Raw genomic sequence first — 12,936 nt, 5'->3', positions numbered from 1 at the left:
ATTTTTTAAAATTCTGTTGGAAGTGTAGCCCATTCCAAGGTCTTCTAATACTACAGTGAAAACGGAAGGCATTCAAGGCAGATGAGAGCTTAGTGCACTATCCATCCCCAGGGAACAGGTTCTCTTCCCCTGGACATCTTATCCTTTGTGCCAAAGGTTCTCTTCCCCTGGACCTTTTGACTCATTCTGTGGGTGCTAGACCCCTTGTTCAACTCTGTAATGTCTCTTAACTAGTGCAGGTTTATTCTCCTGCCAGGCCTCTCTTTCAGTCTCTTTGGGGTGCTCTTTTACTGCCTCTGTTCTCAACTAGTCTCTCTTGATATTTGGGTCGTTCAGCTGTACAATATCTTTTAGTTAGGCCGTGTTCACTTTTCTGCCAAGCCTCTCTTCCAGTCTCTGAGGTGCTCTTTCACAAGCTCTGTTCCCAACTGGTCTCTTTCAACATTTGAGTTCTTTACCTCTGTTACAACTGTGCAATATTTTTTTAAAAATATTCCTGGTTCACTAACCCGCTAGGCCTCTCACATTCTCTTTGCGGTGCTCTTTCACCCCCTCTGTTCTCAACTTGTGTCTCTCTCTTCAGTCCCACTGGGACGAGGACGATGGCTCTGCACTTCCTCCCAACCAAAGCCTCTGGGGGGTGCCTAGGCCTTCCTGGTCCCCATCAGCTTACTTTTGTACTTGGCCTGTGAGGGTTTTGGTCCTCGGTAACACCGCACAGCAGCAGCGGCGGTTTCTCCTGGGCTCTCGCGGTCTTGGTTCAGGGGCTGTACCACACACTCTCTGCGTGTCGGGTCTCGCCTGGACCACTCGGGTGGCTTTGCTTCTTCCACCGGACGCCGGATTGCACAACCAGGTAAGTCATGAGGTTTCCCCGGCTTGCCATTCTCCACCTCTCTGTACCAGGCGTTCGGGTCCGCCATGGGACCTGTCCTCAGCATTCTGCTACCCCGGCAGGAAGCTGCTCTGGGACAGGACAGACTCTGTAGGGAGTCCCTTGTCTGTTTTTATGGCCGGACTGCTTTCCGACTTCCAATAGCTACTATGTTCATATTGGGTCCACATAGGGCTCTGCATCACCCTGCTCTTCCTTGTGACAGTACTTTATCTATATTCTATTCACACTTCCCTCACTCTTTCTCGTCAGTGTTATTGGCCTGATAAAAAACAATTACTTTGCTATGTATAGGGAAATTAGTGAAAGAAAGAGAAGATGCGGGTATCCAAGTCCTACCTATAGGGCTGGATGCCTTGTGTCTAATAGCATGATGGTGTGTATAACACGTTCTCCCTTGACAGGCTACACTTCTCTCGGAGAGGAGGTCCCCACCCATGGAATACTTCCACTGCTTACCCCCCAGGGGGACTATCGGGTAGCGGCCTCACCTTCCTGGCCCCCATGGAAAGGGTCACAGAGTATAGAACAGAAGGACTCAACTTGTCCTTATAGACCCTTTATTGGGCCTCACTGCAATCCAGAAGTCAATTAACTCTGCGCCAAGATTTCTTGCATTTACCCGCTTGTGACATATACTGAACAGACATCACCTGTCTGTGAAAAGCTCCTACTCCAAGAAATGCCCACTCAGCAATTAAGTCCTATTAAAGATATGATATGGCATTTATAACATGCCTATACACAAGGGTTTCAAGGCGCGAAGAGGCAAGGGCGGGGGGATCAGGTGGGAGACAGACAACGATCCTACTAGGCCAGGTGTCATTCAGATCGCGCAAGTGCATGGGAAGGGGGAACGGGGAAAGTGCAGGTAGGGGGACAGTGCAGTACATGGGATAAAAGAATAAATATAGTACGGCCAGCAGGTGGCAAGTTCAAGGATAAGTGCAGACATCAGATGTCAAGTGCTAGTAGTGGGACTGTAGGGATACAGAAACAGTCCTCAAGTGCAGGGGTTGCCAGTAAGGCAGTGCAGGTGTGTTTGATTGGCGGGGAGGGACCTGGGCCCATAATGCTTATGGAGGATATAAATGGACGGAGGTGGCAGTACTGGAGAGACTGCATCTGTTATGATATGAAAGAGGTGTGCAGCAAATTGTTTTGATCAACTCTCCAGGTTCTAGGTACAGCTGAATGATGGAGGGTCAACATAATCTGGGTCAGATAATGAAAGGATTTTAAACCAAGGGGCAGAGACACATTCCAGAAGAATTGGCAGGGATATTTAAGAACACCAAAGTTAGGAGCTCCAAGGAGAGCACAATAGATGATCTATTACAATGTTCATGGTTGAATTAGTTTAATTATTTGTTAATAGGCCTTCTCACAAAGCCATACAAATAATTAAACATTTCTATACAAAATTGAAAAAACATAACCAATATTTTCTGTTACTTACATCTAATGATTAAAACATTTTTAAAAAACTTCTCAAATGCATAACCAATCATATTTGTCAAGGTAATGTAGAACAATAAAATTACATCTTTAGCTGGCCTCATCAAATACTCCCAAAAAGTAGTTGTGCGTTCTTTTGGTGTAGAGTGGGGTGGGGAAATGTATGCGTTTTTGATCAGTATGAAATTAACCTCCTTTATCCACGTTTAAACTTTGCTTAACATTCTCCCTCATCCTATCATAACCGCTCCCCAATTAGGCAGGGAGCAATCTATTAAGTATGACAGGTTTTGGAGAATAGCATTGAAAGAGTTTAACATGTCTTATTGATTCTAATCAAATGTGATAAGCAATTATAACAAGGTGTCACAGATGTGTTGCATACTTCGTGTACTTGCCTCTGCTGTACAAATATTTAAAAAAACAAAGAAAACCCATCACTTTTACATGCAGGAAAGAAAAGAGACCAATGCAAACTACATTTTGTCTTTCTTGAGGAAAGATGCATATTAAGAATAATTAAGAACAGATCAAGTAAACTGATTCAAAGGCTGAACAAAATGTATTAATGTATGATTATTTGAGCTTGATTATCGCCAGACAGTCTAAAACAAGGACCTGAGCCTGATGGAAGAGGGCAGCACTGAATTTGCAGAGAGATATGCATGGATGCTAATAGTCCTCAGTTTTCTGTACCCCATCTTTAGATGGTTCAAGCTCTTAACTCTTAGTAATGAAAATAAGCGTGACACAAATAAGAAAAATAACGGTTCACTGGTTGTCTTTTCTGTACGCGCTATGGACCCAAAATAGGATTTGTGAACATACAAATAAAAATCATAAAATGGAAATTGAGGTCTGTATAAGCTTGCTCATGGTTTTTGTTATACAGTCTTCTGTATCACAGCAAGCGAAACAATGAGATGAGCATCGATGCCTGGAACAAAAGATGATGGTGATGATTCTATGTAATTTTAGATTAGGCAAAGCAGAAACTGGTGAAACAATATTTTCTATTGTTACAAAAAATGGCGTTGATTTAGGTCTTTTTTTTACAGTAGTAGACATGTTGACAGGGCCTTATTAATAGGACAGCATTTGTGCTGTTGATATTGTAATTGTTAGAATAAAGAGTAGGGCACAAGTAAGGCGAGTCCATCCGCCCACAGAAACATCTAATTCAAAGAATAATGTAAATGAGAAAGACCTGCAGGGAGTAGTGTGGCCAGGGGAGGCACCGCTGAATGGGGTCTCTAAAATCATAGAACACAGAAGGCCTGAGCCAACTTGTGCTGGTCACAAAACATTACAATGAATTAGGAAAAGTGAGAGATAGTGGTATAAGAAGTAGTAATGTAGGTTTATTGTGTATTGAGTCAACACGTGTTTCGAGTCTCACAGGGTCTTTGTCAAGGCAAGGAATAATGGTGTCCAATTGGATTGTTCGGAAGAAAAGGAAATAACAGGAGTGATGTCAGTTGATGAATGTGTGAAGAAACAGCAGGCTGGTGGGTGCCAGCAATGCAAGTAAGTATGACCTGTCTGACAAAGTTGATCAAAATGCAATTAGTGAAGCTGTTGGGCAGCATGTGGTGTTGAGCTCCTCAGTGGGCTGGTAAGGACCCTGGATGGGTCAGGCGTCTCTTTGAATTCCAGATTTAGGCAATCCGCTGCCTGTCGACAAGGTGGATTACAGTGGCGTTCCGTGAGCAACGGAGGGTGGAGTTTACAGCGCCCTACCTTTCAACAACGTGATTGTCAAAGTATTCCTATTGTAACTGTTAACCATGGATTATAGCAACGTACATTTGGTTCTAAAACTAAACAAAAAAAACAGTGAGGTAAGTATAAGGGAGAATGGCAAGCGATATGGGGTAAATATTATCAACTATGCATACTGGTTAGGTTTTAAGACAAGCTCCTTCCCATTTCTATGCTTGCTATAGAACTGTGGAGTTGATGGGATTACAGCATTTGAGAAGTTGAGGTTTCTTGGCCACTTCATACACACCATGCACCAATAACCTTCCAGAAATTGGAGACTTCCTGCACTGCTTTAACTGCAGAGTGAGACATCTTGCAGATATCATAACTCTGTCTCCTGAATATTCGCTATACCCCTTTGGGAAGACTGTGCCAATACACTCAATATACATTCTTTAAGACAGTCTTTGGAGCACCAAAGTAATGTACCAGTTTCCATCCAGCACATATAGTGGCAGAAGCCAAACACCACAAAAACACAGAATTTAAGCTTACCAAACACTTTAGCTTTGGCAAAAGGTGGGAACAAGTCTGTATGCCTGTACAAGTTTTTATGAATCTGCCAGAGCTCTTTGTGCAGCTTCTTAAAGTCACTGTATCTCTTCCAAACGACTATCTGAAGCAGAAAGAGAAAAAAAGGCAGTGATGAAACACTGAACTCAACTGGATACGGAATGTGTGTATAGATTATGCTGGACGGTCCCAAATAGCAACTTCAAGCAAATTCATATTTCTAAAATACCATTCTTAAAAAATAATCTATGCATGGCGAATCTGGATGAGTGCGCTCACAAAAACATGAACAATAGTGTTTCTCCAGTCACTAAAATGACAATGTACACTGCTGCCAAGATCCAACCAGACAGACACAAGGCATAATATACTAACAGCAATAATGACATCTACCCTTTTGTGGGTTAGAACCCACTCTTCATTTCCCATTCACTGTCCAGCCATTAGTTTTGTGTGGCCCCACCATTGGAAGTGTTTAGTAAGTGGCACAGGTGAAATGAAGCACAGTACAAACAGAACTTAAGTTGTTTCGTCACAAGTCTGTTTGTATTTCGAACAGTTAACATCATTAAGTGATCATTTTGGAATGATAATTCGGAACACAAACATTCCCCAACATTTAAACTGCAATAAACTACTTGCAATATACCACCAATGAGCCACATACCTATTGTGACCGCATTCTGCAGTAGCCCAAACAATCTTTTCACAAATATTCAGAAAAAACTACTTTGTTTGGCCCTACTTTAAAAGGAGAAGCATAACACTTGAGCAGATGCCACATGACCAATTCAAAATAAGCAGTAATCCTGTATTTGGGGATCCACCAACACACAGTGGTTCCTTCCTTTGCTAATGCAGGTTCCTTGTATTTACTACTGGTTAGAATGGGAAAGCGGTCAAGACAAGTTAGGTGCCTGAAAATAAAATCAAGTGAAGAAGAGGTAAACGTGCCAACAAGAACCCAAAAGATAATGTCTGTTCCTAGGGTAGGACTATGCCTCAAAAGCTGGCTAGCATGACCCCAGCAGCTACCTTTGACACCTCTGGGCAACTGGAGACACAGACATATACTCAGGCGACATTTATACTGTGTGTGGGACGTGTGCATAAAGGATTATTAATCCTCATTTAGAAGGTGTTTTAATCATAATGGGTCATTAATAAAAAGGTAAAGTAAGTCATAGTTTGGATATCATGTGAAAGTTACATATGCGGTACTGTATGTTCCTATTTACCTCTGGTTGATGCCAGATACCCAATACCCAGAAGCTACCTTTAGCTTTTGTTCATCAAATCTTTATTGCAATATTGCTCCTAAAAATAGATAGCTAGAAGCCTGATATTAACTACTAAAACATCTTCATTTTGAATAACGCCATGCAAGGTATGACGAATCCTGAAATGTCATCAATTCTCCCCGCGGGGGAGCACCCCTCCCATGAGGCCAATGAGTTGAGACCGCTACCCGATAGTCCCCAAGGGTGGTACTCGGCGAGAGGACCTCATGGGGAGAGACTCCACTTGGGGGATCAAGGATGGAATTTCGTGAGAACACGGTACAATACCCCTCACCCTCATTCCACTTCCTTTACCTCCCCACTCAGTCCATGAGGCCAACCTTCGCATCCCTCACTTCCATGGCAAATACGTCTGTGTATATATACGAGACTGAATAACCTACAGTTACTGAGACGAGGACGAGTAGGGAGGACTTAATGAAGATCTCCTTGACTGAGACTAGGAGGAGGTGCGGAATAATGAAGAGTCCTCCTGAGAACTTGAATGAGCATTCTAGCTGTCATTGCTCTTTCAACAAAGGGAGAGGACGGACTTACCTTTTTGTCAGACCCTCTCAGGAGGATCTGTGAGACTAGAGGATATCCAGCATAGCAAGAGAGGCTGATGCTGACCGGGACACGTGCGAATGAGTCGAGGCATCCCTATCTGGTGTGCCGTGTCTAGACAGACCAAGGAACCGGAAGAGCAGAGGTCCGTGTGGAAGCAGTAATCAGACTGTGTGGTCGGGACAAGACACACAACCCACCCAGAGAGACGCTCTGCAGAGCCACTGCAGACACAGCAGAAGCAGCACAAAAACGCGAGAAGCCGAACAAGACGTGGGCTGTCGGAAATTGAGAAAAGGGACAAGAGAAACATCAAACCCGTGGTCTAGGACCCAGATATACCCATGGGGAATATATTAAGCATTGGACATATGATAGTACCTGGCAGGAAAGTGAACCAGGTAGAACAGGAACAAAATACAGAAGAGACAATAGGGTTGGGGATCTGCAGCTTGAGGAGGAGATCCTCGCTAGCCATCTTCTTTGTGGCATCACATGGCCGGCGAGTGAACTAGGTCTGCCCAGACGAAACCCCAAAGAAACCCGGGTCTGGGACCCGCACCAACAAGTTTACATATGAGAAAGGCTAGGGGAGGGGAGTCATTCTCCTGGAGGAGAGAAATAATGAACAGAAATCCTTTCTTTTGAAATATTGACGTCGGGGGAAGGGAGTCATTCCCCCGGGTGAGAAACTTGCAAACAGAATTGTGCCATCCAGTCCAGGGGGAGGGAGTCATTCTCCTGAGCTAAGAACATTGGTACAACTTTAATTTAGTTATAAGTGTAAGGTACAGGGACGTTTGACACGGGACAGTGGACTCTTTAGTTGGAAAGACATACTGACAGACATACTGACAGATCCATTATCCCGTTTAGTTGAGGAAGGGAAACCCCTCATAGATATAGGGAAATTGAGGTTTTCTTATTTTGATCTTAAATAAAAGTCAACAGCAATCACTATGCCACCTGTGTGTCAGTCTCCTCCTTCTGCACCCTTACAGAGGTTACTCAAAAAACAGTTTTTGGCAATGCCAAGGTATATCATTCAGAATAATGGTAAAATTGCATCTTATTTGCTGCTTTAGAAAAACACATGTTGTACCCAGATACCTATTATTATATGTTGTCACACAAAGTGTGAGGTCACATAATGTTCTCACTGCTACATTTTAGAAGCAGACTGTAGTACACAAAATCAGGGTTCGAAATTGAGGGGAGCCGCAGGATATTTATATCCTACTTGCAGTCTAGAAGAGCCTGGTTATCTTGGCACCAACAGCTACGAGGAGCTACTTGTGGCTTCTCGGGCAAACTGATGCCAAACAAACACACCAATGTAAATTTAACTCTGTGCATTTGAGACAATCTTTAAAAAAGCATTAGGACACATATATATGACATTTACAGCATAAGGAGTAATAAAACATAAGCAAAATGTTACGTTTGCATCTTATGTTGAAGTTACATTAACAAAACTATGCACTAACCCCTAGCAGTAGCTCCTGCTCACTGGTTAATGCTGGATACTCAGGAGCTGCTTTTAGGTCCTGCTGATCTAATCTTCATTTCAGTCCCTGCAAAACTATTTATCATAAAAAGCATTTCATTTTTTTAATTTTGTTTTTATTTTATTGAGCATGTGCAAGGTGCTTTATTCAACAGAATCGTGTTTCCAAGTGCCACAAGGCTAAATGGGAAGGGAACAGGGCAAATAGTAACAATGGCATAAAAAAAAAGTGAGATAGATTTTATATATATATGATACATTACTCTCCGTAATCATATTTCTGATGTTTGTATCTGCTTAGATTCACATGCTGTGCATAGGCCGACATCTAGTGGAAGCTGCAGAGTATTACAGTTTGTTTTTCGAAAAACGAAAATGGGCAGCGACACAGGGCGTGCCAGTAATAGTATCCCTAGTGTGACATCCACTGTACCCATGATCCCTCACGCGTCTAGGACCCTCAGATTGTATTTTTTCTGACATGAGGTAGCATGAGGAGTAGCGCGAGTACAGATAATCCAAGCAGATAGATAGATAAATAAGACTACAAGCATCCATGCGCCTTCTCTCAGAGGGGAGGAAAGGTGGGTCCCATGTAAATCTAAGCAGATACAAGCATCAGAAATATGATTATGGTGAGTAATGTATCCCTTCTGAGGCTTGTGGAATCTGCTTAGATCACATGCTGTGCATAGATTAGCGAGCAGTGTTAGAAGAAGGAGGTGGGATGTGAGAAGGGTCATGAGCAAATAAATGTCTTAGAACCGCTTGTCCCACTTGAGTTTCTGTCTTGGAATGGGTGTCAATGCAGTAGTGCTGAGTAAAAGTGTGAACAGAGCTCCAAGTAGCTGCTTTGCAAATGGTGTCAAGGGGTACATTTGCAATGAAAGCCAGAGTGGCTCCAATGCCTCTAGTAGAGTGGGCTCTTGGCGTGAAGGGCAAAGTTTTTCAGAAAGGGACTAACACATCTGGCTACAGTTAACAATCCACTTAGAGATGGCACCTTTAGAGACGCAATCACCCTCTTTGCCTGTAGCTACGGAGACAAACAGTTGGTCTGTTTTCCTTAGCGGTCTGGTTTTGTTTACATAGTATAGGACCGCCCTACACACATCTAGGGTGTGTAGTTTCACCTCAGCCGAGCTTTGTGGGTCTTGGAAGAAAGCCGGAAGCTCGATGGACTGGTTCACGTGGAATTTAGAAATAAACTTAGGTGAGAACCTAGGGTGTGTACGTAAAACCAGTTTATCTTTATGAACCGTAAAGAAAGGATCCTGCACTGACAGAGCCTGAATTTCACTGACCCTTCTTATAGATGTAATTGCTACTAAGAATGTTACGTCTCTGTCTCCTCCCCGCAGGCATGGGGGACTTGCCGCTTCATTCCTGCAGCATTGGCAGTTGCCGTGGAGACTTAGCGTTTCCCGGGCCAGGATTCGAACGGGTCACGTGCCCAGTCAGCTGATCGGGACGCAGCGAGGCAGGCTCTGCCCCTTAACAAACATAAATAAGCGTTTGCTTCCCAGAAGACGCTGCTTCTAATTAGCGTTCTTCTATCCTGCTTCGTTTTGGACTTATTTATTGTATTTTGGACTTTGCTTGCCTACTCGACTTGCTACAGCCTGCTCCTTCTGTGTTTTGGCGAACCGGACTTGCGTCTTTGACGCATTCAAGCTTTTTGCTCACTTTTCAATTACCTGCGTCTCTCGGGACGCTCTGATCTTGTTTCCTCCTGTTCCCTCTGGCGGTTGGCTCCCTACTCCGCTCTTGGGGACAAGTTCTTGCTACCTGGGAAACCATTCCACTTCGCTTCATCTAGATCAGTACACTACTCTCCTTCCATCCAACTACTCTCTTCCGTTCTAACCAATTCCTCTCTCCTGCCTGGGCATCCTCTTCTGTGGTAACTATACGCCCCAACCCTGCTGCAGCTCTGTTTGGATACCTACATCTTTGGAACTATACTTTATTTGGATTGTGCTGTTTGATAAAGACACTCTTGGAACCAACGTGCACTCCTGGACGCTAACCTGATTTGTGCACCACCCCGACTCTAGTTGGCGTCCCTCGTGCCGTCCGGGAAGTAGTACCATTACTAACCCTTCCTTTTTTTTATTTTGTACCTCCGTTGAAGTCCTTTTACTCTTCTACCTTGGGTATGCTGATTCAGTGTTGGTTACTATCTTTCTGACTTATTAGATAGACGACTTTACCCATTCTCCCTTTCTCTTTTAGTTGCAGCTCTTCTAAAAAGGCACTACCCTACTGTTGTTCTGTCCAACCCTACCAGGTAGAGCCACTCTTTTAGGGCATCCTATTGAAGAGGTTATATCATTCTGATATCTAATATCTCGCATTTTTTCTTACAGCATTGGTTCTGCGGTGTGGACATCCCCGCTCTTTTAATGAATCAACTCCTCTGTCTGGGTTTCTTAAGACAGAGGGGCGTATTGCCTAAAAGAGCTCCTCAAATTGAGGAGGCCTGGTTCGGGGAAACCCCTAGTGGGATCACCCCAGCTTGGGCTGAACTATTCAACTTCGCTCCCTCTTGTCTGTTGATTCAAGGTGGGAGCAATGCCCCGGCCTGGCCAACACAACCGTGAGTAACAAAGAAGGCCGTTTTATAAGTCAGGTGTTTGAGACTGCTTTTATGCATGGGCTTCAATGGGGGGCCCCATGAGTTTAGATAGCACCCCGTTAAGGTCCCATCCTGGTGGTGGGTTTGAAATTGGAGGTTGAAGTCTCTTTACTCCTTCCATGAATGCTTTAATCACTGGTACTTTCCACCACGACACCTTGTTATGGGAGGTGGTATATGCTGACAGCGCTGCCAGGTGTACCTTTAGTGAGTTAACCAACCCTGCGTCCAGCAGGTGGAGCATGTATGTGACAATTGTGGAAGGAGTGCAATCAACTGGGTTGATTTGCTTATTCTGGCACCAGATAACAAATCTCTTCCATTTGTCAAAGTAGCAGTGCCTCGTGTTTGGCTTCCTAGATTCTCTTAGGATGTCCATACATCTCTGCGGTAAATTGAGATATCCAAGCTATATGACCTCAGGAGCCATGCTGCCCAGTTCATTGTGTTGGGTTGAGGATGCACTTTCTGACCTTGGTGCTGGGACAGTAGGTTGAACTAGTCCGGGAGTTTGATGGGTTCGCACACTGCTAGTCTGCTTAAGTGTGGGAACCACGGTTGTCTCGCCCACATGGGAGCAACTAGGACGAGCGTCATCGATTCTCTGTTCATCTTGTTGACTACCTTCCTGATGAGAGGTGTTGGTGGGAAAGCGTACGCAAACATCCCTGACCAGTTCATCCACAGGACGTTCCCCTGGGAGTCTGGTTGGGGGGAACCTGGATGTGAATCCTGGGCACTGTGTTTTCGCTTGTGTCGAATAGGTCTATAGTGGGGAAACCCCACTGAGAGAAGAGATCTTCTACGATATCTCTGTGTAGACACCAATCGTGTTCCTCTGGGAGGGGATCTCTGCTCAAAGCGTCCGCCAGAGAATTGAGATCCCCTAGAACATGTGGAGATGACAGGAAGATGTTCCATCTGAGTGCCCACATCCAAATTTTCTGGGCAAGCTTGGACAGATTTGGCGAAGGAGTCCCTCCTTGCTTGTTCAGGTAAAACATGGCTGTAGTGCTGTCCGTCAGGATCTGCACGGACAGGTTCAACAGGTAGGGCTCGAACGCCTGAAGCGCTCTGAATACTGCCAGAAGCTCTAGCAGATTGATATGATTCTTGGCCACTGAGTGAGACCAGAGACCCTGAGCTGTGTGGTGGAGATGGTGTGCTCCCCACCCTGACAGGCATGCGTCCGTTGTGACTACCGCCTGTATCTCGGGATCGTAAAAGGGTTTCCCCTTGGACAGATTTTCTCTTGTCCACCAGTGAAGGCTTTGTACAAGCGTTGGCGAAACGACCACTAGATCGTCCCACTGACCACTTGCCTGAGACCACTGTTTCGCCAACCATTCTTGCATGGGGCGCATGCGCAGGCGCGCGTGGGGGACCAGGTAAATACATGACGCCATCATGCCCAGCAAACGCATTGCTTTGCGTACCGTTATCTGGCGACCGACCTGATATTGCAGAATTTGCAGCAGTATATTCCGAATTCTTTCCTCTGATGGAAAGGCCAACCCCTCTTGTGTGTTTAGGACAGCTCCTAGGAACTGTTTTGGAGGTGCTTGGCACCAGACTTGACTTTTTCTCGTTTATGGAGAAACCTAATTCGAAGAGGAGGTTGATCGTTCTTTGAATGTTTGTTCTGCAAATTACTGGGGTCTCCCCCATGATTAGCCAGTCGTCCAAGTAAGGGTATACTGGGATTGCCTCCCTGCATAGGTGTGCCGCTGCCACTGCCAGTACTTTGGTGAATACCCTTGGAGCCGAGGCTATCCCGAAGGGCAGTACCTTGAACTGGTAGTGCTGACTGTCCACCTTGAAGCGCAAGTATCTTCTGTCCGCTGGGAACATGGAAATATGAAAATAGGCATCTTTCATGTCCAATGTTGCCATGTAATCTCCCTTTTTTAGGAGGGGGATTACCTCTTGGAGAGTAGTCATGCAAAATTTTTGGGGCTTGACATAGTTTGCAGGCCGTAAGTCCAATACTGGGCGCATTGTCAAATCTTTTTTTGGCACAAGGAAGGAACAAGTTACTTACCTGTAACTGTTGTTCTCCAGCATGGGTCTGGCATGGATTCACATGCTCATGAATATTCCCCGTCGTCAGGCTGGGAATCCTCGGTAAAGAAAAAACCAGTATCAGTTTCGTTTCTGATCTGTCTTTCGTAGTAATAACCAATCACTGGTCTCTGCGTCATACTGACCACAGCCAATGACTGCCCTCTACCTAAGCACCGCCTCTGGCAGCCATCTTCAGATTTGGAAGCACATGAAGTGGCAGTATGACCAAGTGAAGAGCTGCAGAGGGGTA

General features: G+C 44.8%; 1 protein-coding gene across 4 annotated transcripts in view; it reads right to left on the bottom strand.

Moving 5' to 3' along the window:
• Positions 1–12,936, bottom strand: part of RPS6KC1 (ribosomal protein S6 kinase C1) — a 1,976,431-nt gene that overhangs the window by 1,809,464 nt on the left and 154,031 nt on the right. For all 4 annotated transcript variants that reach the window (XR_011268209.1, XM_069608548.1, XM_069608550.1 and 1 more), the window contains exon 3: positions 4,613–4,733. Coding sequence is in view for 3 of the 4 variants with exons in the window: in XM_069608548.1 (XP_069464649.1) it covers positions 4,613–4,733 (121 nt within the window). In the remaining variant the exon portion in view is untranslated. The remainder of the gene's footprint in view (positions 1–4,612; positions 4,734–12,936) is intronic.

Source organism: Ambystoma mexicanum, chromosome 4q (genome assembly GCF_040938575.1).
Source record: "Ambystoma mexicanum isolate Mex_15411 chromosome 4q, UKY_AmexF1_1, whole genome shotgun sequence".
NCBI lineage: Eukaryota > Metazoa > Chordata > Amphibia > Caudata > Ambystomatidae > Ambystoma > Ambystoma mexicanum.
This window is presented reverse-complemented; position numbering and strand designations above follow the sequence as displayed.